Raw genomic sequence first — 25,318 nt, 5'->3', positions numbered from 1 at the left:
CAGCCTTAGTGCGGGGGCCCCCTCCCAGGACTGCTGAATACATAAATAAGGAACAAAACCAAATGAGGCAAATATAGAAGGAAATATTTAAAACCAACACAATAAGTCAGGAGGCCGGGCTTTGCTGAGCCAGTGGGAGGCCTGGGCCCAATCCCCAGAAATGAAAAATCACAATAAAATAGACAAAGGATAACAGTGAGAATAGGGAGGAGGAGGAATCCCTGTAAATCAACAAGGGACCCAGAAACAATGGAGAAGCTAGGGAAGGACAGGCCCAGGAGCCCCCTTAGGGGGCAGCAATTAAAACCCACATGCAGCACCTCGCCGCACCACCAGGGGGCTCCAAAGCAGAGGTCCCCAGAAGGGTGGGCACACCCGCTATGAGGGAGGTGAGTCTATCTCTGCCAAAGGCCACCTGGCAGGGACCATGCAGGTCTCACGGTCCTCACCTGTGCCCATAGAAAGATCTGAGTCAGGGTGAACACTGGGGAGCAAGGGATGTCACCTGGGATCTGTACCGAGGGGGGGACATGGTGGCCAAATAGCAGGGACCTCATATCACTGCGGATGGTGGTCAGAGGCCCATGGGCCTCCTTGAGAGTGCTGGGGTGTCACTGAGCATTAGCACAGAGGTCAGGGGTGCAGATTAGTGGTGACGTGCCTGCTCAGCTACTGTGAGCAACAAGAGGATAATAATTTAACACACTGGGCTCTAAAGGATGGGAAGAGGGCGCTTTATGGTCAGGGGTCCAAGCCCAGTTCCACTAACCCCCGAGGATGTCAGACCCAGGTGTCCAGAAGGCCATTGGTATCCAGAAGTGTCTGATTTACCCAGTGAGGCTGGCCTCGAACATGGACCTCTGGGCACCCATTCCACACATCCCTCTTGGGGGTCATGGGTCCTAGCACCTCACAGACTAGCATTCACCCAGGTCCAGGGGGCAGGGACATCCTGGACTACACCAGGCAGGCCCAGATTCTGCATCCTGAAACGTAGGACAACAGTTCCCCTTCAACCCCAGTTTCACTTTTTGAGGTTTCCTTTGCCTGTGACCAAATACAGTCTGAAATTTTTAAACAGAAGGTCCATTCTGAATGGCAACGGTGAACTCTCCCCCAGTTCTGCCCCCCTCTAGAACGTGAATCTTTGCTTTGTGCAGCGTGTCCACAGTGTATATGCTACCTGTCCGTTCCTCACTTAGTAGCCATCTCGGCATCTGTCAGGGTGGCGATTTTAAATACCTATTCTGTTATAATTGTGCTGTTTTATGAGTAGTTGTTCACCTCTTACTGTGCCTAGTTCATAAACTAAACTTCATCATGGGCAAGTGAGAAAAAGCACAGTATATACGGGGCTTGGTACTTCATGTTTCAAGCACCTATGGGTGGAGGGCTTCCTGGGACTCAAGGGAGGACGCCTGTACTTTCATCCCAGGGGACCTGGCCTGTCCCTACTCTTGGTTCACTCTCCATCAGAGATGCCTCTGATATGGCAGCCTCAGAATCCTCAGGCGGCCTGTTAGGAACGGGGGACTCCCAAGTGCAGGCTGGGGACCTCAGGGAAGTCATCTGAGAACCAGGTTTAAAGGATCTCAAGTGCTGGGTTTTCGAAGGCAGCCTCTCTCCTGGCCGGAGGCACCTGGGGAACCCTGACGAGGGGGGTGGGGACAGATGGGTTCGCAGAGCTCTTGCGGAGTCCACGTGGGGCAGTTTGCTCAGCCAGCCCCGGGGATGAGCTGGGACCTCCAGCGAACGTCCCCGGGGTCCTAGGGAACAGCCGCACATACTTCAGGCCACTGAGCGCCCAGGTTTTGCAGGTGGAGCCTCCCGGTCCCGACGCCGGGGCGCAGGGTCCGCCCCAGGACCCCCGAGGGGCAGCCCCGCCGCTCCCCAGTTCGGGCTTCGCGCTCCTCTTTCCCGGGTCCAGCCCAGGGGACCCCGGCCCCCAGGACCCCCTCGGACCCTCCCCGTCTTCTGCTCTCCCCCGGCTCGGGCCCTCCAGCCTGGCCCCCCGCCCAGGTTCACTTGCCCTCCGCGCACGCCCCGGCCGCAGCCCCCGGGGGCTGCCCGCTTCCCCGTCCCCACCCTGGAGCCCAGTCGGGCTCAGCGCCGCGCTTACCAGGTCCTCCTTCGGGCGGCTGAGGAAAAGAAGCCGCCGAGGGCGCTCCGGGCGCCAGGGAGGGACCTGGGACTGGCGAGAGGCGCGAAGCGCGGGCTTTAGGGCCCGGCTCCTTCCTGACAGAGCGCCGCTGCCTGGGTGGCCAGGAGGCTGGGGCCCGGGGGCGGGGCGCCCGGGAAGGGGCGGGGCCACGCGACGGGAGGGGAGCACCGATAGAGGGCGGGGCCTCGGGAGCCGGGCGCACAGGAAGGGGCGGGGCCTCGGGCGGGGCCACGCGGCTGGGGTCGGAGCTGGGAAGAGCGCAGGGCCTCGGGGGCGGGAAACACGGGAAGGGCGCCGGGCCTCGGGGGCTGGACCATGTGACTAGGGGAAGGAAGCCTGGAAAGGCACGGGGCCTCAGGGCGGGAAAACACGAGAAGGAGGCGGGGCCTCAGGGCCTGGGGGAGGGAAGCGCGAGAAGGGCGGAGCCCCGGGGAATCAGGGGAGGCGGGGCCTCAGGGGCGGGAAGCACAGGAAAGACGCCGGGCCTCAGGACAGAGGCTGCGGGTGGCGGGAAGCGGAGGACGGCATGGCGCCTCAGGGCCCGGAAGCGCGAAAAGGGCGCCGCGCCTCGGGGGCGGGAAGCAGGGAAGGGGCGGGGCCGCGTGGCTGAGGGATGGAGAGCAGAGGTCTGGGGCCTCAGGGGCGGGAAGCACGAGAAGGGGGCGGGGGTGGGAGGCGTGTCCACGCGGCTGAGGGCGGGAAGCAGGAAAGAGGGCGGGGCCACATCTGGGAGGGCGGGGAGCAGGGGAGAGGGGAGAGGGAAAGGCAAGGGGTCTCTGGGGCCGGAAGCACGGGAAGCAGGTGGGTCCACGTGGCTGAGGGATGGAGAGCGGGAAGGGGCGGGGCCTCAGGAGCCAGAAGCAGGGAAGGGGCGGGGCTACGCGGCTGGGGGCGGAGCGCGGAGGGCGGGGACTCGGGTAGGCGGGGCGACCCAAAGGGAGAGCTCTAGCCGCGGGGCTGAGGCCTTCGCGGTGGTCCCCACACCCCCAAAGCCGGCTTTTGTCAAAGTCCACTTCCTTTTTTAAAGATCTTTCTCTTTCCGGGAGTAATTTTAAGGAGAGAAAGGCCTAGTGGGGCTTGGCGAAGACGTGGGCTGGAGGGCAGCGAGGTACAGGAGGGGCTGAACTGCTCCTAGGGAGGCACTGGCCGTGCCCAGCAGGGCCAGCAGCCTGGGAAGGACAGAGGGACCTTCGGGGAGGCGTGGACACAAGGAGGACCGGGGGTGTCGGGCTGGGGTGCTGAGGAGACCGCTGTGGGAGGCGGGCCCCAGGGGCAGGGGCGTTGGTGCTGGGGACCCGCAGGATGGGTGCAGCTGGGAGAGCCCAGGGCTCCCCATGCAAGGAGCACCCTGGGTCTCAGGGAAACCGGGACAGACGCCCAACACGCCAGGGGCCAAAGACAGCAGCCGTCCTAAGCCTGACTGTCCCCAGTGAGTGGGTGGGCGGGGCCACCTTGGTGTCCTAGGTACGTGGGTGGGCGGGGCCGAGTTCCTAGGTGCGTGGTGGGCGGGGCCTCGGGGTCCTGGGTGCGTGGTGGGCGGGGCCTCGGGGTCCTAGGTGCGTGGGTGGGCAGGGGTCTCAGGGTCCTGGCCAAGCACAGGAGCTGTTCCCCAGCACAGGGCACTTCTGCAGCCCCACTTCCTCTTGGGCACGTTTTCCAGCGTCACCCCGAAGCTCTTGCACCCCTGACTCCATCTCAGCACCAGTCTGGGAGCCTGAGCTGACCACACCCAGGCTTCGGGGTGACTACGTGACTCCCCTGGTGGCCCAGTAGCCCACGCGGACACAGGGAAGGTGCAGGCCACCTCTGCTGACATTTATTAGCCCCGCAGGTCCTGCCCCCTGGGCCAAGGGCCACTCTGATTGGTCTGGAGCCGGCTTGGGGACTTCCCGCATCGGCTCCAGGCGGGAGGCTCCCTATCTGGGAGGGGAGGCTGAGCTGGCCTCCCTAGGGAAGGCAGGTCAAGGTGACAAGGTGTGCTGCAAGGACAGGTCATCCTTCGGAAGGCCACTTCTGCTCAGTATTCGAAAGTCACCGTCTTGACCCGCAGGTACTCATTCAGGGCCGCCTCTCCTGCAAGACACCACGGGCTGCTGGGCCACAGGGCCACCCACTGTCGTGGGGGATGCCAAAGCGTAAGTGGCTGGGGCGTGAGGTTGGCTGCCTGCATGAGAAGCGGGTGCCCAGGGAGGCCCCTCACCTTACCCCAGATATCCTGGGCAGTGAGTGGACAAGGCCTGAGTCTCTAAGTGGCCCCTGTGGTCCCCCGAGGTCCGGCCCAGCCTGCCTGCCTGCCTTTCAAGCCTGCTGTCTTCCCGCCTCTGCCCACACCAACCCCTTGGCCTCTCTGAGCCCTGTGCCCTGAACACGGCCCTGTTCTTAGGGTCAACCCTTCCTGGCCACCTGCTCTGCAAGGTGCCTTTCTCGCCCCCTTCCTAGGCTGCCTCCCTCCCAGGAAGAAGCGGTGACCTCACCGCCATCTCACTACACCGAGGTATCCCAGCACATGGCCCAGGTCGGGCCTTTGCAAGTGTTTGTTGAGTGAATAAACGAAAACAGCCTTCTAGCAGGTGAGATTACCCAGGTCCTTGCCAAATCCAGACTGCTTGAATCCTCCAAAGGGGGCGGCCACGTCGGTCTTGTTGTACGTGTTCACGAACACGGTCCCAGCCGCCAGCTTGTCACTGACGTACAGGGCCTTGTTGATGTCCCGGGTGAAGACACCGGAGGCCAGGCCAAATTCCGTGGCGTTGGCCCGAGACAGCACAGCATCTATGTCCCTGTGGGAAAAGTCCAAGTACTCCGTGAGGGAGGGACACAGGGGCTCGGCCCTGACCTGGGATCCCCTCCTTCCCAGGACAGCGAGGCCCACTCCACGCTCCCTGCTGCACATGAAAGGAGAAGTGGGCCAGGGTTAGCCAGGCGCATTGGCCACGCCTGTCCTCCCAGCGGCTCGGGAGGCTGAGACAGGAGGATCACAAGTTCAAAGCCAGCCTCAGCAAGAGCGAGGCCCTCAGCAGCTCAGAACCCGTCTCTAAATAAATTTCAAAAGTGGGCTGGGGTGGGGCCCAGGGGTCCAGTGCCCCTGTGTTCGGTCCCCAGTCCCCCCCACCAAAAATGGGCCAGGGTTAAAGCCGGCCTGCAGGAGGCAGAGTAGAAAAGGAAAGAGGAGCCAGGCGTGGTGACAGGTACTGCTGTCCAGGCCACCGGAGGCTGAGACGGGAGGATCGCTAGGGCCTAGGAGAGTTTGAGAGGAGCCTGGGCAATATAGAGACCCCGTCCTGCAAAGGACAAAGGGAGGGAGGGAGACCAGAGACAGAGTCACGTGGTCGACACCAGGGTCCTAGGGCAGAAGAGGAGCCCATCACAGGTATAAAGGCACATGTGGCCAGGAGGCATGTGACATTCAATAGAAATCAGATTTTTTTTTTTTTTTTTTTTGGTACCAGGGATTGAACTCAGGGGCACTTAAACTCCTGAGCCCCATCCTGTCCCCAGCCCTTCTGAATATTTTACTTAGAGACAGGGTCTCCCTGAGTGACTCAGGGCCTCATGAGGGGCTGAGGCTGGCCTCCAACTTGCGATCCTCCTGCCTCAGCCTCCCAGCCTCCCTGCCTCTGCCTCCAGCCACTCCTTCTCATCACACGAGGCCGGCTTTGCTGACTGCTTGACCAATAGAACGTGGCGGAAGAAATGATCTGGAGATGATCTCAATTCAGATCCTAAGGATCCTGGTACATGCAGCTGGGATCTGTGGGAACCAGGGGTCGGGACCTCAACCGGAGGCTGCCATACTGGAGAGGGAGCCTTTGGCGAGGTCCTGAGCCCAGGATAGCACGGCCACTCCCAGCAGAGGTGACCGGCCCTCCCCAACCCGAACCAAACTGCAGATTCACAAACGTAGCATATTTGTGCTGCTCTCTGAAGCCCCTCCGTTTTGGGTGGTCTCACCCCCAAAACAGAACCCATCAGGCCGCAGGAAACAGACCCAGGGAACACAGGGAGGGGACAGGATGGGAGGGGACTTGAGGTCACCTGCTTCCTGGGGGACCAGCGCCCCTGGTGGTGGGAGGAGCCTCTGCAGGCGGCTCAGCCTGCATCCCCCAATTCCTTCTGGCCCCCGGGGACCACCTCCCAGGGCTCATTCAAAGACCCCGTCGCCCACAGCAAGGCTCGGCCCTGAGAGGCGCCCCTACCCGTCGGCAAACCGGGAGATGACCATGATGGGCCCGAAGGATTCCTCCTTGGCTATGAACATGTGGTCCTCCACGTCCGTGAACACCGTCGGCTCGAAGAAGAAGCCTGCGGGGGACAGGGGCCTGTGGCACGCGGGAGGGTGCCGTCCCTCCGCCCTGTGGCCTGGCCTCTCCACCCCCGCCAGGCAGTGCCGCGGTCAGGCACCAGCTGTCATGATACCAGCTGCCTCAGTGGCCCCAGGAGCGCCGACCCACCTGGCCGAGGGACCTGGTTCCCGCCACAGACCAGCGTGGCCCCTTCCCTCACGCCTTGCTGACAGTACTCCCGCAGCTTGTTGAGGTGCGCCTGGTGGTTCTGTGGCCCGTGGTCCGTGTCTCTGTCCAGGGGGTTGCCGATCTTCATCTTCCCCACCTCCTCCACCTGCGGAAAGTTCTCGGGTCAGATCAGGCTTTGCTCCTCCCTGGGGAGGAGGACCGTCCCCAGTCCCCAACTCCGTGTCTCGCTGAGTTGCTCAGGGTCTTGCTAAGTGGTAGAGGCTGGCCTCCACCTTGCGATCCTCCTGTCTCAGCCTCCCGAGGTGCTGGGATGAAGGTGTGGGCCATTACACCCGGCTACTATTTTTTGTCTTTTTTTTGGGGGGGTGGGGGTTGTTAGGAGAGATGGAGCCAAGGGCCTACACCTACCCCTGAGGACACTCCGCAGCCCACAGGCCTGTTTGGGTCACATCATTTCCAGTCTGGGGACCATTTCTTGCTGAACCAGTAAAAACCTCTGGAGGCTCACGGCTCCCGCCTTACAGGTCCCCTGACCCAGGTGGGTGGCGATCTGTGACAGGAGCCTGTCCCGGCCTCCCCGCCTCTCAGCCCCCCTGGGCCCCCGCGAGCCAGCAGCCTGAGACCCTGGGCCAGCACTCACCACCCTCCTCACGAACTGGTCGTGGATCGAGTCCTCCACGAAGAGCCTCCCGGCCGCGATGCAGTTCTCCCCCTTGTTGAAGAAGACGGAGCTCATGCCCTGCGGAGAGAATGGCGGTCACAGCCACCCCCGGGCTCCTGTCCCCAGCCCCTGCCGAGGGGACGTGTGCCTGGGTCACGCTCTCCTCCTGGGGCCAGGCCTGGTTAGGGGGACCGAGGGAGTCTGCCTTACGAGGGCAGGAAAGGAGGCCAGGACCCCGAGGTCGCAGGTGACACTGTTAGTAGTGCATGGTCCAGGGGAGGACCTCAAAGCCTGAGCCCCGCCCGAGCATAGCCGGGTGTCCACTCCCAAGAGCACATTGGGGTCCGTGGCAGCCGGGAGCCGGCGGCTGTGTCCTGGAGGGACCTCCTGCGTTCCTACGTGGGGACAAGCCCGTCAACAGCCTGGGGACTCTGGGTGCCTGCGGCTTAGGGACTTTTGCTGCTCTGACCCACGGGGTGGTTCTGGCCCTGCTACTTTGTCCCCTTCTGCCCTGTCCTCCTGCTCCTGTGCTGGCCTCTAGGGTGAAGGGTCCCTAAGGGGACCTGCCGTTTGTCACAGCCACAGCCCAGCAGGAGGGGACTCCTGCAGCAGGTCAGGACGGAGGCCCTCAGAGGCCCCCACCCGTCTGCCCTTGGAAAGCAGCAGCACCCTCTGCAGGAGGCCAGGTGGGGAGGCCAGCGGAGTCCAGCTCCCTGTGTGGCCAGCCACGGGGCACAGGCCTGGGGACCCTGCAGGACCCCGCAGCACGGGGCCTGGGATAGGGGCTGAGATTCTAGGACTGACAGGTCACCAGGGCAAGTGACTGGCTATCCTGCTGTGGCTGTGACATGTTCCCAGAGCCCCCGTGGGAGGTGACACAGGAAGGTCCAGAGGAGGAGTGAGGGGGTGTGAGGCCTGAACCCCAGCACAAAATGGCTCCCTGGGGGTCCCTGGTGGCCCCTGGAGGCAGGTGGGGTGTGGGGGGGAGGTGGCCCTGGGGCCATGGCCTGGGGTCTCTCTTTGTCCCTGGAGAGTGGAGTCCCTGCTCCCTGGTCCCCCTGGGAGCTGCTCCCTCCCCACACTCTTCCTCCATGATGTCCTGCCTCCCCTCGGCCCAGGAGTGGGGCCGCCGTCTGTGGACACCCTGAGCCCCACGTCCACTGTCCCCCGATCGCTCTTGTGGGGGGGGTCCCCTGGTCACAGCAGCAAAGAAGCTGAGACACCTCCCCTCCCAGGTGGCCCCTGCCCGTGGCCCCTCCCTGTCCCCAGCCCCCCCCATCGTCCCCGCCTAGCCCAGCCCTCACCATCTGCACGGCCTTGCTGAGGTCGCAGTCGGCGAAGACGATGAGCGGTGACTTCCCGCCCAGCTCCAGGGACACCTTCTTCACGTTACTTAGGGCGCAACTGGAAGCGACAGGGCACTGGGGCCGGCTTCCAGGAACACCGGGCCCCGGGGCCGGGGGGACGGGGCAGGCCCGTGCCTGCTGGGCTCCAGAGACCTGGCCCCCGCCTGCCCCGCCCCCCACGTCCCCACCTTCCTGTCCCCGACACCCGAGCGCTCAGCCACCGGGCCTTTGCCCTCGCCCCCCCCCCCACCTTCCGGATTGATGAACTTTAAAACGATTTGCTCCACGGGGTCAGCCGTGACTGCAGGGTGCATTTTGGCACATCGCACGTAGACGGGGTGTGGCTTCGCGCCCTCTGGTCCTGCTTTGGTGTCAGCTCACACCAGTTGTGTGACCAGACGTGCGCTTAGGGTAGTGATGCCCGGTTCACTCTTCTGCCCTTCCCACCCCTGTGTCCCTCCCCTCCCCTCCCCTTCCTCTCCTCTGCCGGATCCAAAGGACCTCCATCCTTCCTCAGCCCCCACCCCTCATGGCGCATTGGCACCCGCATGTCAGAACATTCAGCCTTTGGCGTTTGGGGACAGGCTTATTTCACTTAGCACGACAGCCTCCAGATCCATCCAGTTAACCAGCAAAGTGCCGTCACCTCGTTCTTCTTTATGGCTGTGTAATATTCCACTGTGTCTATGTGACTCACTCTTCTTTCTCCGTTCATCTGTTGAAGGGCGCCTAGGTTGGTCCCTCCGTAGCTTAGCGGCTGTGAACTGAGCTGCTGTAAACACTGATGGGGCCGTGTCCCTGTAGGGTGCTGATTTTAAGTCCTTCGGGTACAGACAGGGGAGTGGGATAGCTGGGTCCAGTGGTGGTTCCATTCCAAGTTTTCTCAGGAATCTCCATCCTGCTTTCCAGCCACGTCCTCACCCACACTTATTGTCACTCGTATTCTTGACGGTCGCCACCCTGGCAGGAGTGAGGTGGGATCTCTGTGCAGTTCTGATTGATTGGCACTTCTCCGAGGGCTGGAGATGTGGGCCACTTTTCCATACGTCTGTTGACCCGTCGTATTTCTTCCTCTGCGAAGCGTCTGCTCAGTGCTCTGCCCGGTACCCACTGGGTTGTTTCTTTCCGTTCGGAACTCATCCCGCCTGCCGGAGCACAAGGCTCTTTGGGACAGGCAGACACTTGTCTGGTTCCTATTAGGCACTCTGCCTTGCATACAGCTGGTGCTCCATAAATGCTGAACGAATAAATAAGACACAGAATCATCCCCCAGTTGGCAGGACTGCAGAGGCCATAGGGCTTTGGCATCTCAGCTTTTTAGGGATGGTACCCAGCGAAGCTGGGCACCACCTCAAAGACGCTGCTGTCCAGTGAGCATTCAGTAAACTGGACCAGGCCTGGCCAGGTGCAGGGTGCACATCTGTCATCCCAGCGGCTCAGGAGGCTGAGGCAGGAGGATCGCAAGTTGGAGGCCAGCCTCAGCAACAGCGAGGCCCTGAGCAATTCAGGGAGACCCTGTGTCTAAATAACATACGGAACAGGGCTGTGGACGGGGCTGAGGGGTCAAGTACCCCTGGGTTCAATCCCTTCCAGAAGGTTCCAAGAGCGGACCTTTCCTGAGCCTTCTCTCTGCCCTTGAAATGTGTGCACTGGGATTTGACCTTGACGTCCTCATGTCAGAGGCTGGCTTGTGAGTCGGGAGGTCAACAACCTGCTGTCCCTCCTGTGGCTTCTGTTGCTGGCCACGCTGGACAGGCCTGCTGCAGAGCTGACCAGACACCTATCGCTGTGCTGTGCTCATGGCCCCGGTGCCGGCCTCTCCTGACCCCGGGAACCTGACTCATCAGCCACTGAGCCGAAGGCAGGGGGATGGGGAGGTCAGGGGCGGTCACTGTATCCTGCTGCAGCTGGACGCCGTCCCCACTGGGAGACAACCAGGCTGCCTGGGACCAGCCTGCGGGGAACGCGTCCCAAAGAGAAAGAAAGTCATTCTGATCAGAGAGGGACGGTGAGGGGACTCTACTGTGACCCAAGAGCGGCCCTTCTCCCCGGGGAACCGTCACAGAGTAGCCAGACCACCCTGGAGTTTCCCTGGGACCCCCTAAAGCAGAGACAGAAAACGGGGTAAGGAGCCAGAGGCCACAGGCAGAGTGCTCAGCAGGGCCCAGGTCCCGGGCTGCTGCCCGTCACTCAAACTGAAGATGCCAAAAGCCAAGCCCAGAGGTTCGTTTTCAGTGTGTGTGTGTGGGGGCCCCGGTGGCCTCCCATGGGACAGCATGGGGCCAGGACACTACTGGTCAGAGTGGCTTCTATAGGGCAGCCCCACAGGCCTCCCAAGGGCTGGATGGGGACAGACCCGATGGGCCAGCATCGGCATTAAACACGGCCACTGGGGTTGGCTGTGCACCAGGAAGCTCAAACAGCAGCACCTGGATGCCCTTCAACAGATGAACGGATAAAGAAAATGCGGTATGTGTATGCAGTGGAATATTACTCAGTTATGAAGAAGAGTGAAATGATGCTATCTGCCTGTCAATGGACGGAGCTGGAGACGATCGGGCTAAGTGAAATAAGCCAACGCCCCCCACCCCCAAAACCAAAGACCGAATGTCCTCTCTGGTGCGTGGATGCTGACCCACAATAGGGAGAGGGGAGAACAGAAGTGCATTGGATGAGACGCAGGGGAATGGAGGGAAGGGAGGGGAGGGGACTGGGAGAGACAGGGGAATGGACGGACGTCACTTTCCCATGTTCACAGAGGAACCCACGACCAGGGACACTCCACAGCAGGTCCAGCCACAGGAATGGAACGTCACACCCCGTGTAGGTGTCATGTGTCAAAATGCACGCGGCTGTCAGGGACACTTACAAAGAACAATTTTTTTTAAAAAAAGGGAATTTTTTATAATAAAGACAAAAGTAGCGCCCGGCTCACACAACAGCACCGGCTACACCCGGGTGCCGTGGCCGCCGGGGCTGCTCCCTCTGCCCAGCCCAACCCTTACCTCTTCATGATGTGCTTTCCCACCTCCGTGGAGCCCGTGAATCCGATTTTCCTCACGTCAGGATGGTCTGCGAGCCGCTGGCCAACCAGCGAGCCTGTGGGCGGGTGAGCAGGAGGGTCAGAGTGGACCCCATGGTGCCAGGAAAAGCCCAGCCCCAGGCAGCAGGTGCACACCCCCGCTCCCTGGTGTGGGCTCAACTGTGTCCCCCTGGGCCCAGAATCGGAAGTCCCTACTCCTGTTTCTCTCCTGTCCCTGTCCCATGCCCCTCGGCCTCCCAGTTCCGTGCTGAGCCCGGCACACAGCTGCCCACCAGCTGGCCAGTCCCTCTGTACTGCGCGGCAGCAGTGAGACTCCAAGATGAACTTTCCCGATGCTGCCGTCTTCCAAACTCAGCCAAGACTCCTCTCGAGGCCCTTTCCCAAAGCGGCTTCCAACCCTTCCTCCCCGTCCATCTGTGCCCTCCTGTTCTGCTCGACCTCTCTGACTGCCCCTTGTCCATCTCCTTGGCCTGTCCAGCGCCCTGGCTCCGTCCTGCAGGACACAGCCCCCTCAGTGACTCCGCCAGGCCTTTGAACGCCATCTCCGGATAAGTCATCCCCTCAGTCTGTGTCTCTGGCCGAGCTCCTCTGGAATCCGGCGTCCCTTGTCCCCCTCTGCCTGCTCGGCTCCTGGGCCTGGATATCTGAGAGTCTCTCGGATTCGACATGTTTCAACTTGAGCTGTCAATCGTCCCTGACCTTGCTCCCCCCAGCAGGTGGACAGCCTCTCCTGGCGGCCAGTTTAAAATGGGGACGCCATGGACCTCTTCATGTCCCTGTTCGGGCACCAGCGACAAGAGGCCATGGAGGGATTGAGAAGAGACAAACAGACATACACAGAGAGAGAAAAAACTGGGGCCAGGTAGGACATCGCCCCCTGACGGGGGAGCCGTGACCAGGGCCAGCTCTGGTCATAGAGGTTTCACCAGAGGCTATTTGTGGGAAAGTTCCTTCAAAGTGGCCATCTGAAGGACGCGCAGGACTGGCGAGACACGCGGGCCATCTTGTTATGCTCGGATAGAGGTTATCCCTGGGAGCTGGTGCCTGAGCTGAGGGTCCAGACTGACACAGCTCTGCACCTTTGCATTGGAGCCTGTCTGGGGTGGGTGTCACCATAGCAACGGGGCAATCTTGACCTGCACCTTTGCCCAGGGAGTTCCCAGAGCCACGCAGCCACCAGGCAATCAGAGGACCGTGATCCACATCACGGCTCTCCACATGGAGGGGGGGGGTCACTCTGGACACTTTTCTTCCCCATCCCACGAACTGCCCAGTCCTCGGGCTCCTCGGGTGGCCCGACCCCTCCTTCTGGACCCGCGAAGATCCCGGGTGGGCAGGTGTGGACGGAGACCCTCGCCAACTCCCTTTAAAGCAAGTCAAAGTCCTACAACTGAATTTGGTACGAGTTCCGTCCTACCTCCCCGCCCTCGTTCAGGTGTAGTTTGGGGGGACAAAATATTCGCAAAGATTTATCGGACAGAGGACGGGTCCCCAGGAAGGACAAAGGAACTCGTCAACCTTAATCCGAAAACAAACAGCCCGGCCGAAGCTGGGCCAAGGACGTGAAGGTGTCTGAGAATGGAAGTCCTTCTGGGTGCAGGTTGCTCCCCCCCAGAATGGTCCTCCCACCCTCTGGCTGAGCTCTGCACTGCGTCCCCCAGGCCACTCTGCCCTCGAAGGACACATTATCCAGTTGACCCTGTGCTGGCCGCCTGGAGCCCCAGCCCTGCCCCTGTCTGAAGCCCTCACCAGATCCGGGGAGGATGTTGATCACGCCCTTGGGAATGCCGGCCTTCAAGGTCAGCTCCGCAAACTTCAAGGCAGTGAGCGGGGTCACCTGCAGGGGGCAGGGAAGAAGACCCGGTCAAGAGGGTTTTGTTTTTTATTAGTAGTACCAGGGACTGAACCCAGGGGTGCTTAACCACCAAGCCCTGTCCCCAGCCCTTTTTGTATTTTATTTAGAGACAGGGTCTTGCTGAGTTGCTGAGGCTGGCCTCCAACTTGTGATCCTCCTGCCTCGGCCTCCCGAGTCCCTGGGATTAGCCTTTCCTCTCTGTCTCTGTCTCCCAGCGGCTCCAGTTGCGAGCAGAGGGAGCCGTGGATTGGGGCGCCAGGAAGATTCCCGGGGAAGCCACATTCGTGGTCAACCATAGGGGCACGGCCAATCCAGATGGCTTTCCTTACACCTCAGGTGGGAACAGGGGCCTGCCAACCTCTGGCATCCTGGCTCATCCTGGCGGGGCTGTGGCCACTTGGCGAGGCCTGGACCGTCCGGTGCTGTGTTCTTTTCTCCTCTCTTGACACTAAGCCCCTCAGGGGTCCAACCGTCCCCATCCCCAGAAGCCTCCGGCTTGCCTTCCAGAACGCCCCCACCCCGGTCCCTCAGCCTCCTCCTCTGAGAACTGCCAACTTTAGGGTGGAGTCGAGGCTGTCCGCGGAGGTGGCCGCTGCCCACTGAAGTCCCAGCAGCCCCTGCCTCCTGAGCTCCTGTGTGACTCTGACTACGGCCCCAGGTGTGGGAATTGTGAGAAATCAAAATGGAAGCAGTTTTCCAGCCCTCTGAACCCCCCCACAAATGGTTCCTCTTCCATTTCTGCAAATCCCTGGACAAGCGGGGAGCCGTGGGGACCGTCTGGTCATTCCAGCGGCTCGGGAGGCTGAGGCAGGAGGATCGCGAGTTAGAGGCCAGCCTCAACGGCATAGCAAGGGCCTGAGCAGCTCACCTGGGCAGGCTTGATGACCACCGTGTTCCCAGCGGCCAGGCAGGCAGCCGTCTTCCAGGAGAGCATCATCAGGGGGTAGTTCCAGGGGATGATGATACCGCATACCCTGCCGCACCAGAGAATTGGGCCTTTCTCTCTTGTCTCAGCCCAGAGGGGACCTGCTGACCCCCTCCTCCTCTCCCATGGCCTGACCTCCACTGTCAAAGCCAGGCTGCCCCCAAAGGCACCGAGAGTCCTGGAGACAGTCACACCTGCCTTTTCTCACCTGGATTCAGTCCCGTGAGTGACCACGGTGGCAGCCCCTCTTCATACTGCTCACCGTGGTAAGGGACCCTGATCAGATTCTGATGAGAGCAGTCCAGGGACACAGACAATGGGGGAGGGGACCGTGGCCACGTACAAGTGAGAACAAAAAGCCGGGAGGTCTAGCCAGGTGGGCGTGGTGGCCCACGCCCGTCATCCCGGCGACTCGGGAGGCTGAGGCAGGAGGATCGCAAGTTAGAGGCCAGCCTCAGCAACTTAGGGAGGCCCTGAGAAAACTGGTGAGACCCTGCCTCTAAATAAAATATTTTTAAAAAGGCTTATTGGACGGGGGGAGGGGTCTTGAAGGAAGAGAGCCAGTCAGAAGAGTCCCCCAGTTATGGAGGAAATTGTGTCCTCTCGAATTCACAAGTCGAAGTCCGTCTTCATCCCCAGAACCTCAGGATGAATTAGAGAAGGTCCGCATTACAAAGACGCTGGCCTCCTTATTGAGGCACTCGGGGGAGTCCACGTGGGCAAGGACACAGCTGTGTGTCAAAGAACGGTCCAACACATAAGTCAGGAGAGGCCCGGGACAGATGCTCCCTCCCAGGTCTCAGAAGGAGCCAGCCTTTCGGACACCTTGATCACAGACGTCCTGCTGCCAGACCTGTGAGCCAGCAGCTGTTGATGAAGTCACCTCGTCTGGGGCAGTTTGTTACAGCAGCGTGAGCAAACTCATACCTGCCATTCAGGGAAAAGGCTCACACCCCTGGTACTGGAATTGTGCAGTAAAAAGGAAACCTCTCTGGCTCTGCTGGATGTCAGGGCCAGTGTGTGGCCTCTTGAGGGAAGCCCCTTCTGCACGTGTGTCATTCACCACGACTGAAAGGGCGTCCTGAATGGTCACTGCCGAGTTGGACTGACCGATGGCCGACGCGCCCTTCTGTCCGCCGTGGCTTTGGAGCCTTCTGGTGGTCCCATGAGGTACTGCGTGGCCAGTTTTCGTTTGGTGTTTCCAAGGTCCTTGGGGGTCAGGCTGATTTTGATGTCACCTCCTGTCCCTGGGTCAGCAGGGTAAGGGGGTCTGGCCGTGCGTGTCCCCAGAGCCCCCGTGGGAGGTGACACAGGAAGGCCCAGAGGAGGACTGAGGGGGTGTGAGGCCTGAGCCCCAGCAGTGCATGGCTCCCTGGGGCCCCCTAGTGGTCCTTGGAGGCAGGTGGGGTGTGGGGAGGAGGTGGCCCTGGGGCCGTGGCTTGGGGTCTCTGTTTGTCCCTGGAGAGTGGAGTCTCTGCTCCCTGGTCCCCATGGGAGCTGCTCCCTCCCCAGGCTTCCTCCGGAGCAGCCTCTCTCATCATTAGAGACCATCTCTCCTCCTCTCGAGAACCCCTACGCAGCTGTTTTTCCAGAACTTTCTAATTTGCACGCACAAGGATCCCATCACACTCTTTGTAGATGGACTTTTTGGAGGGAGCCCCGTTGGCCCCCCGGGACCTCAGGATCACTGTGGGCATTAGACGGAACGCCCGCGGCCTGCTACGGCGCTGTCCCGGCACCCTGTGGTCAGACAGGACAGGACAGCGGGGCCGGGGATGGAACGGGCCGTCTGCAGGCTGCCCCGCGGGCCACCTGAGCAGGGCCCGAGCGGTGCCAGCGCGGTCACCTCTGGCCCAGGGCAGGGACTCACCCGACAGGCTCCTTCTTGGTCAAGGTCAGGTTCCGGTTGGGCCTGGCCTGGTTGATGGGGATAGTGGAGCCCTGGAAGAAGAAGAGATGTCACCGGGGACAGAGTGGGGGGGACACCAGCTCCTACAGGGTGTCGTCTGAGTCCTGATTTCCCCCTCTGCAGCCGGTGGAGGGGAGGAGGAGGTGGAGGAGGAGGAGGGAAAGGAGGGGGAGGGGGAGGGAGGGAAAAGAGGAGGAGGGGGAGGGGGAGGAGGGGGAGGGAGGTGGGGGAGGGGCCCAGAGCCTCCAGATCACACCCAGCCCCAGACACCTGAGATCACTGGTCTAGTTTCTCCTCCTCCTCCTCCTCCTGCTCCTCCCCCTCCCCCTGCTCCTCCAGCTCCTCCTCGCCCTCCTCCTCCTGTTCCTCCTCCTCCTCCTCCTCCTCCTCCTCCTTCTCCTGCCCCCTCCTCCTGCTCCTCCTCCCTCTATTCCTTCTCCTCCTCCCTCTCCTCCTTCTCCTCCTGCTCCTCCTCCTCCTCCTGCTCCTCCTCCTGCTCCTCCTCCTCCCCTCCTCCTTCCCTCCTCCTCCTGCTCCTCCCCTCCCCCTCCTCCTCCCACTCCTCCTTCCTTCCCCCCACCTCCTCCTTCCTCCCCTCCCCCTCCCCCTCCTCCCTCCCCTCCCCCTCCCCCTCCTTCTCCTCCTCCTTCCTTCCCTTCTCCTCCTCCCCATCTTCCTCCTCCTCCTCCTCCTGTCTTTTCTAGGTGTCACTAAGAATCAACTCCAGGGGGACGCTCTACCCCTGAATGACACCCTCAGCTTCTCCTGTTCACTTTTTGAGTCAGGGTCTCTTTAAATCTCTCAGGCTGGCCTCCAACTTGTGATCCTCCTGCTTCAGCCTCCTGAGAGACTGGGGAGACTGGGGTGCACTCCAGGTGGGAGCTTCATCGGAGGTCTTGGGGATGGGACCCAGGGCTTGACACAGGCTAGGCCAATGCTCTGTCCCCAGGCTACACCCCCAGCCCTACACTCTGGATCTGAAATGTCCCTCAAAGTCCCACATGTCAAAGGCTTGGTCTCGTGTAGCCACCAGGATGTGACCTTTAGGAGGTTGGGCCTTTCAGAGGTTGTTAGGCCATTGGGTGGGTCTTTAAAGGTGACTGCAGACCCCTGGTCCCCTCCTTACTCTCTTTGTACTTCTTGGTCGCCAAGAGATGAGTGGTGCCGTCCACCACGCTCTCCCGCCATGATGTGTTGCCTCAGCCCACAACATAGGCATCAGCTGAGCATGGGCTGGAACTTCCAAAACTGAGCCCAGACCAACCTTTTCTCTTAATAAGTTGATTGTTGCAGGTACTTCTTATAGTACCGAGAGCTGACTGATACATATTTTTTTAAAAATTTATTTTTCTTCTTAGCCCTCCATGACAGCATCGTGCATTCTGCCATATCATCCCTACATGGGGTGTGACTTCCCACTGGACCTGGTTGGACCTACTGTGGAGTGTCCCTGGTCGTGTGTTCCTATGTGAACATGGGAAAGTGACATCCCATTTATTCCACTGTCTTTCCCACTCCCCTCCCCTCCCCTGCATCTCATCCAATGTACTGCTATTCTTCCTCCCGCTATTGTGGGTCAGCATCTGAATACCAGAGAGACATCTGACCTTTGGTTTTTGGGGACTGGCTTATTTCACTTAGCACGATCGTCCCCAGCTCCATCCAGTTACCAGCAAATGCCATCATTTCATTCTTCTTTATGGCTGAGTAATATTCCATTGTGTATACATACCACAGTTTCTTTATCCGTCCATCTGTCGAAGGGCACTTAGGTTGGACAGCTTGGCTATTGTGAATTGAGCTGCTACAGACACTAACGTGGCCACGTCACTACAGGACGCTGATTTTATGACTAACGCATGTTTGAGACCCTGGTGCAGCCCAGCCCACCTGGAATCCCCAGAACCTGGAGCTAATCCACGGGGTCGTTCCCAGCCATGGGCTGTGGCTTGTTCCGCAGCCGCCCGGCCAAGGAACCACCCGTTCCCATGCTCCCAGGTGACCCACCTGGATCTTGTCACACCAGCCAGCGAAGTAGCGGAAGGTCTGTATAGACATGCCCACGTGGGTCTTCAGCGCCAGCGTGTACACGGCGCCGGCGTCCAGGGCCTCGATGGTGGCTAGCTCTTCCTGGTGCTGCTCCATGAGATCGGCCAGTCTGGCCAAAGGTAAGGGGAGATTTGGGCCCTGCACGGATGCCCTGGCCACCAACCTGGCCCTCGTCCTCCCGTCTCTGTATGTCTGCATCGTGCGTCGGGGAAGTCAGCCCCCCTGCCTTGGGGGCCATGCACTGAACCAGGGGACAGTCACTTCTCTGGAAGGTCCTTCCCCTCCCCCTCCTGGGATTCACCTCCCACCTTCTCTCTCTCTCGCTGAGCTTCAGGGGCCAGCCAGGGACACGTCCCCTTGGAGGCAATTGGGAATTTGCACAGAGCAGGAACTGGGCACTAGGACACTAGTGACAGATGTCTGTCCCCCCCACCCCCACAGGGTCTCCACTTGGACCTGCCTGTCACTGGGGGGTGTTATTATGACACAGGCCACCAGATGGCAGCAGAGCCTCTTCAGTCACTGGGGGTTGTTATTAAGACACCGGCCACCAGATGGCAGCAGAGTGTCGTGGGAAGGACCCTCCCAATGGCAGGGTCACTGGAGGCTCCCAGGGCCACCTGGGGGTCCAGGGCTCACAGTTCTGCCTGACCCCAGCTCTGGGGGGCATCTGTCACTCGCCAGTGCCTCCTTACAACCAGGGAGTCTCCAAGGGTTCTGGGGACTTCGCCTGGAGCACACCTGACCTGCTAGCCCCAGGCTGTCCACACTGCGATCCTCCTGCCTCAGCCTCCCCAACCCCCTGGGATGACAGGCGTGGCCACTGTGCCCGGCTCCAAGGACTCTTTTCTGAGCCTCAGGCTGGGCTTTGGTCCCATGACCTCCCCAGGGCCCAGGATCCCAGGAACAGAGAGGCCTGGGTGGGAGGACCCGCCTCAGCCCCCCCAAGCTGGAGGGGCGCTGGACGCTCACCTGTACAGGAGCCGGCCACGGTCCCGCGCGCTGATCTTCCCCCACCGCCCGTTCTCAAAGGCATCCTTGGCCGCGGCCACTGCCTTATCCACGTCGCTGACCTGGGCCAGGGACACCTGGCAGATGACCTGTGGGGGGAACAGAGTGTGAGTCCTCCCTGGGAGCACGGTGCCCAGACACCGCCACGGTCCTTGGACTTCACTGAAGCAGGACGCCCGGCCACCTGGGCAGGCTCAGAGGGACACCGGGTCAAAGTGGGCTTGCAAGGTGTCTGCGTGAAGAGAAGGTTCTGGAAAGCCTGTTGCTACTCCCAGAGGTCACGTCTCACCCAGGGGCCAGAGAGTCACCCACAGCGGTGAGGCTGAGGGGAGCTCAGCGTCCACAGCAAGAGCCGAGACCCAGTCATTCCAAGTCCAGCCAGGAAGAATTTCTGAAGCGGACCACAGGGGACATTGGAGGCCCGTTTGCCAGCCCCTGGATCCCCAGCTCCTTCCTCTGTCCCCTGTCCCTGCCTTGACCATTTTATGTTTTCTATTTTGGTCCCAGGGATTCTTAACCCCTGAGCCCCGTCCCCAGCCCTTCTTCTATTTTATTTAGAGACAGGGTCTCCCTGAGTCGCTTAGGGCCTCGCTAAAGTGGCTGAGGCTGGCCTCCAACTTGTGATCCTCCTGCCTCAGCCTCTCCCAGCCGCTGGGATGACAGGCATGATCCACCCTACCTGGCCCCTTGGGGACTTTGAATTCTGTCCTTGGTCTCTGAAGCAGGCTCAAGGCCCTGTGGAGCCCTGCCACCTCCTATCCTTATCTCCCCACCGTCTTCCATTCCAGCAGTTCAGGCTGGAGACTAAGCGGGACCCTTGCTTGTCCTTTGCCAAGATGGACGCCAGAGCAGAGGCTCCGGGGCCAGCACCACCAGAGGGGAGGTGGGGGCGGGTCCAGAGAGGAGGCGGGGCCAGAGGAGGGGCGGGTCCAGAGGAGAGGAGGGAAGGGGCCAGAGGAGATGTGGGGCGGGGCCAGAGAAGAGGAGGAGCCAGAGGAGAGGAAGGAAGGGCCCAGAGGAGAGGAGAGGCAAGAAGAGAGGTGGAGCGGGGCCAGAGGAGAGGTGGGGCGGGGCCAGAGGAGAGGTGGGGCGGGGCCAGAGGAGAGGTGGGGCGGGGCCAGAGGAGAGGTGGGGAGGGCCAGAGGAGAGGTGGGGCGGGGCCAGAGGAGAGGTGGGGCGGGGCCAGAGGAGATGTGGGGCGGGGCCAGAGAAGAGGAGGAGCCAGAGGAGAGGAAGGAAGGGCCCAGAGGAGAGGAGAGGCAAGAAGAGAGGTGGAGCGGGGCCAGAGGAGAGATGGGGCGGGGCCAGAGGAGAGGTGGGGCGGGGCCAGAGGAGAGGTGGGTCGGGGCCAGAGGAGAGATGGGTCGGGGCCAGAGGAGAGGTGGGGCGGGGCCAGAGGAGAGGTGGGGCGGGGCCAGAGGAGAGGTGGGGAGGGCCAGAGGAGAGGTGGGGCGGGGCCAGAGAGGAGGGGCCAGAGGAGAGGTGGGGTGGGGCCAGAGGTCAGTTGGGGCGGGTCCAGAGGAGGGGTGGGGTAGGGCCAGACGGGAGGTGGGTCCAGAGGAGAGGAGGGGTCAGAGGGGAGGCGGGTCTAGAGGAGAGGAGGGGCCAGAGGAAAGGCAGGGCGGAACCAGAGGAGAGGTGGGGCAGGGCCAGAGAAGAGGAAGGGCCAGAGGTCAATTGGGGCAGGGCCAGAGGAGAGGAGGGGCCAGAGGTCAATTGGGGCAGGGCCAGAGGAGAGGCGGGTAGGGACCAGAGGTCAGTTGAGGCAGGGCTAGAGGAGGTGGGCGGGGCTGGAGGTGAGTTTGGGCGGGTCCAGAGATCAGCTGGGGTGGGGCCAGAGGAGAGGTGGGTGGGGCCAGAGGAGAGGTGAGTTTGGACGGGGCCAGAGGTCCCCTGGGGCCGGGAGGAGGAGTCAGGGAGCAGGGAAGGCCGGACTCACGCTGCCGTCCGTGGGGTTGATGGTGTCATAGGCCTGGCCTCCCTCGGCATCCACGAACGTCCCCCCGATGAAGAGCTGGTGGGGCATGCGGAGCTCCAGCTTGTTCACCGATTTTTCCACCTGGGGTGACAGCCGAGTGACAAGGAGGCGTGAGGAGCACAGATTCCCAGGGAGACTGCGTGGGCTGGAGTCCCTGCTCTGCCCCTTCCTCCCTGTGTGACCTCGACCTGCTGACCCAACCTCCTCCAAGGGCATAGGGGGATTCGCAGCAGGTGGGGAGTGTCACGGGTGGCGAGGCCCTTTAAGCCAGGGGACACGTGCCACCCAGCACCCTGCCACCCACTTCTGTGGGCATCCACAATTCCATGGGGAACACGGGAATCCCTGGGACCCCTTCCCCCTCCTGCAATCTGTCATTTATTCACTCTTCCTAGGGCAACCTGGGGTCCACCCTGGCCACCTGTCTCTTCTTCACCAGCTTTTGTTTCAAACAAACTACCCCCAAAGCCCATTCCTTCAAGAGAGGGTAGTTTCCCTGATTGGGGCTGAATCTACAGGATGAACTTGTCCCTGTTGGGAACCCAACCTGGTCTCACGTCTTGGGAGACCCAATGTGACCCTCCCACTGAGCATCTGCCAGCGAGATCCAGCTGAGTTTGCCCTTTGGCTCTGACACCCACCCACCCCTAGGTGCCAGGCAGAGCTCGGGAAAGTGAAAGCTGGGCTCCCGGCTTCCTGAACACCCAGGGGCCCGACTCACATAGTCGATGTCGCTGTCACCCTCGTCGTCCTCCCCGCGCAACTTCCTGACTAGCAGCTGGATGAAGTCCCCAAAGGCGGTTGCCATGTACACATCCTCGTTCTCCAGCTCCAACCCGTCACACAGCTCCCTCACCTCCTCCACCAGCCTGCATCAAGGTGGGGGGGGGGGAGAAATGGGGGTCCAGGATCAGGAGCCCCGCACTCGGCTGCACCCGGGGACTGCAAGTCTAAATCCACCTCCTCTGATCTGGCCTGGGTCCCAGCACCCTGTAGTGGTCAGCAGCTCAGGGCCCAGGCCCAGGGCCCAGGACGCGGCGGACCCAACAGGCCTGGGTTGCAAACTCATGGGCCATCTGAAAAACCCTCATGCCCCCTCAAGAGGACGTGAGCGATCCAAATTATCAAAAAAGAACTTGAAGAGGCACAAAATCGGAGAACTCAACCTTTCTGATTAAAAAGTTCACTTCCAAACTAAAATAATCAAGTAGGAATCAAAGCAGCCATCCTCAGCCAAACAGCACAACCCAGAGCCCAGGAATAAACCTACTCGCGTGGGGTCAACCGATCTTTTGGCAAGAACACCAAGAGAAGCAAAGAGAAAATGATAACGTTTATGGCAAATGATGTTGGAAACATTGGATATCCCCATGCACAAGAATTCAACTAGATCTTTTGTTTACTACACATAAAAAATGATAAAGTAACGCAGCATCCACATGTCAGAGAGAGCATTCCGCCTTTGGTTTTTTGGGGGGGACTGGCTTATTTCACTTAGCACGATAGCCTCCAGCTCCATCTATTTACCAGCAAAGGCCATCGTCTCATACTTCTTTATGGCTGAGTAATATTCCATTGTGTATGTGTACCACGGTTTCTTTATCCACCCATCTGTTGAAGGGCACCTGGGTTGGGTTCCGTAGCTTAGCTATGGTGAGTTGAGCTGCCATAAACACTGATGTGACTGTGGCACTGTAATATGCCGAGTCCTTTGGGTATAAAACAGAGGAGTGGGATAACTGGGTCTAATGGTGGCTCCACTTCAAGTTCTTTGAGGAATCTCCGCCCTGCTCCCCAGAGGGGCTGGCAGTCCTACGGTGTGGACTCCTTTTTGCAAACAAAGGTAGACTAATACCTCCTTCGCCTTCCCTCCACACAGATCAGAACTTACCACCATTGGGTAGTAAGCAGGACCCTTCCTACGTGGTTGAAGGACAGGTAGATGAATCTAAGGTGACAGACTGCCTGTGGGTTGGGGCAGGGGACATCTAGAACAATGTACCCCATGCCTCTGTGTCTTGATTAAAACTTACACACATTAAATCAAGGCTTGCCAAACTGACCACCTAAGATCCATAAATTTTACTGTATTTCCCATTTTTCTTGCTGGGGTGGTACCGGGGATTGAACTCAGGGGCACTCAACCACGGAGCCCTGTCCCTAGCCCTATTTTGTGTTTTATTTAGAGACAGGGTCTCACTGAGTTGCTGAGGGCCCTCACTAAATGGCTGAGGCTGGCCTCCAACTTGTGATCCTCCTGCCTCAGCCTCCCGAGCCGCTGGCTGCATTTCCATTTTAAAACGCTGTGTTATACGGTTCCCTCAGCCTCTAACCTGCACCCCCATACACAGCAAGAGACCCCCAGAGGTGAGAGGCTCATTCTAGTGGTACAGACACACAGTTTTCTCTGTGTCTCTCACGGGGGCGAGTCCCAGCCCCACACCCCGACCCCAGCTTGCTAGGACCAGTCCCCCCAGTGGTTGGAGCCTCGTCTGCATGACCCGTGGGTCTAACGAGCCGTGGCTGCTTCTTGGGTCTGATTCCTCAGAACCCACAGGGTCTGCGAGTCCTGGATGGGACCCCCCTTACCTCACCACGTCCACCGATGCGGCCCCCGACTTGAAGAAATCCGTGGAATCGTCCACCTCCGAGACGCTGGGGAGGATCCGTTTCCAAGCACTCTGAGAACACAAAGGCCGTGTGAGGAGGTAGGTGGCCCTGGTGGCCCTGGGACCAGCCAGCCCTGGATGTGCCTGAGAGCCCAGCTGTCCACTCCGAGGTGCTGTCCCTTCCCGAAGGGCCTGGTGGCCTGAGGTGACCACCTCCTGGGGCTGTGAGATAGTGAGTCTCTTGGAGCATCAGAGGCCCAGCTGGCCAAATCCCAGGGCCTCCTCATTGCAAAGGAAGGAGTGACAGAGAGACTTCAGAGAGTTCCAAGATCAGAGAGCACCAACACTGTCCCTGAGGCCAGTACACAGGAAAAGTGACTCACCAAACACTTGTGCAGTAGACAACCTGCCCAACCGGCCAGCACCCCAGAAGGTGTCTCTTACCCGCACAGCCTCGGCAGTGACCAGCTCTGCCTCCGTCAGCTCCAGGGCACTGCTGGCTTCTGCTTTGAAGAACTGCGAGGCCGGGATCATCTTACCATCCTCCAACTGGATGTTCTTCACCAGCAGCTACAAAAGATAGGGCACATGCCTATCATCCCAGCCGCTCAGGAGGCTGAGGCAGGAGGATCGCAAGTTGGAGGCCAGCCTCAGCAATTTAAGCGAGGCCCTGAGAAACTCAGCAAGACCTAAATAAAATATAAAAGGGGCTGGGGATGGGGCTTAGGAGTTAAGCGCCCATAGGTTCAACTCCCAGTACCAATAATAATAATAATAATAATAATAAAATAATAATAAAAGAACACAGGGCCCCACTTTGGGTGGCTTATACTCAGGGTCACGTCCCAGGCCAGGGACTAGCATGGACTTTCCCTCCTGAGTCTCATTTCTCCCTGTCTTTGCCAGAGCCTTGTGCAGTAGACAACCTGCCCAACCTGAGGTCTTCCCGTGGGATCTGATCTGAGCCCAAGGATGGGAACGTGGAGCCAAGGGGGGAATGGGTCTGGGGCCTTCAGCATGGGCAAGCGCCATTACCATTTTGTCATCGTTCCCGAAGAGAATGAGTCCCGCCTTGGTGACCAGGCCTGGCCGATGGGCCCCAGGGATGGCCAAAACTTCCCCCTCGGGGACCAAGCCGGAGGTGTTCAGTGTTGAGTTGAAAAAGGTCAATGTCTGTCAGGGGAGAAAAATCCAGAAGCAGGTGAATGAGAAGAGTCCTGGCCACTGACCTGTGGCTGACCCTAGTACACAGAAGCCAAGGGAAATGTGCTCAGAAGTGAGGCCACTAGCCCCAAAGAT

The 25,318-nt window shown here is 60.3% G+C and overlaps 1 protein-coding gene across 1 annotated transcript in view; it reads right to left on the bottom strand.

Moving 5' to 3' along the window:
• Positions 1–4,046: 4,046 nt before the first annotated feature.
• Positions 4,047–25,318, bottom strand: part of Aldh1l1 (aldehyde dehydrogenase 1 family member L1) — a 29,849-nt gene continuing 8,577 nt past the window's right edge. Inside the window, exons 5-22 of the mRNA XM_077106262.1 lie at positions 25,270–25,304; positions 25,055–25,192; positions 24,464–24,589; positions 24,000–24,091; positions 22,132–22,279; positions 21,372–21,491; positions 19,394–19,521; positions 18,380–18,530; positions 16,334–16,404; positions 14,407–14,512; positions 13,433–13,520; positions 11,646–11,739; positions 8,599–8,698; positions 7,274–7,372; positions 6,613–6,778; positions 6,358–6,463; positions 4,742–4,941; positions 4,047–4,234 (exon numbers count right to left, since the gene is read on the bottom strand). Coding sequence (XP_076962377.1) covers positions 4,179–4,234; positions 4,742–4,941; positions 6,358–6,463; positions 6,613–6,778; positions 7,274–7,372; positions 8,599–8,698; positions 11,646–11,739; positions 13,433–13,520; positions 14,407–14,512; positions 16,334–16,404; positions 18,380–18,530; positions 19,394–19,521; positions 21,372–21,491; positions 22,132–22,279; positions 24,000–24,091; positions 24,464–24,589; positions 25,055–25,192; positions 25,270–25,304 — 2,024 coding nt within the window. The 3' untranslated portion in view covers positions 4,047–4,178. The remainder of the gene's footprint in view (positions 4,235–4,741; positions 4,942–6,357; positions 6,464–6,612; positions 6,779–7,273; positions 7,373–8,598; positions 8,699–11,645; positions 11,740–13,432; positions 13,521–14,406; positions 14,513–16,333; positions 16,405–18,379; positions 18,531–19,393; positions 19,522–21,371; positions 21,492–22,131; positions 22,280–23,999; positions 24,092–24,463; positions 24,590–25,054; positions 25,193–25,269; positions 25,305–25,318) is intronic.

The sequence above is a fragment of the Callospermophilus lateralis genome, chromosome 20, assembly GCF_048772815.1.
Source record: "Callospermophilus lateralis isolate mCalLat2 chromosome 20, mCalLat2.hap1, whole genome shotgun sequence".
NCBI classification, from domain to species: Eukaryota; Metazoa; Chordata; class Mammalia; order Rodentia; family Sciuridae; genus Callospermophilus; species Callospermophilus lateralis.
The sequence above is the reverse complement of the archived record's forward strand: the minus strand, read 5'-3'. Positions and strand labels throughout refer to the sequence as shown.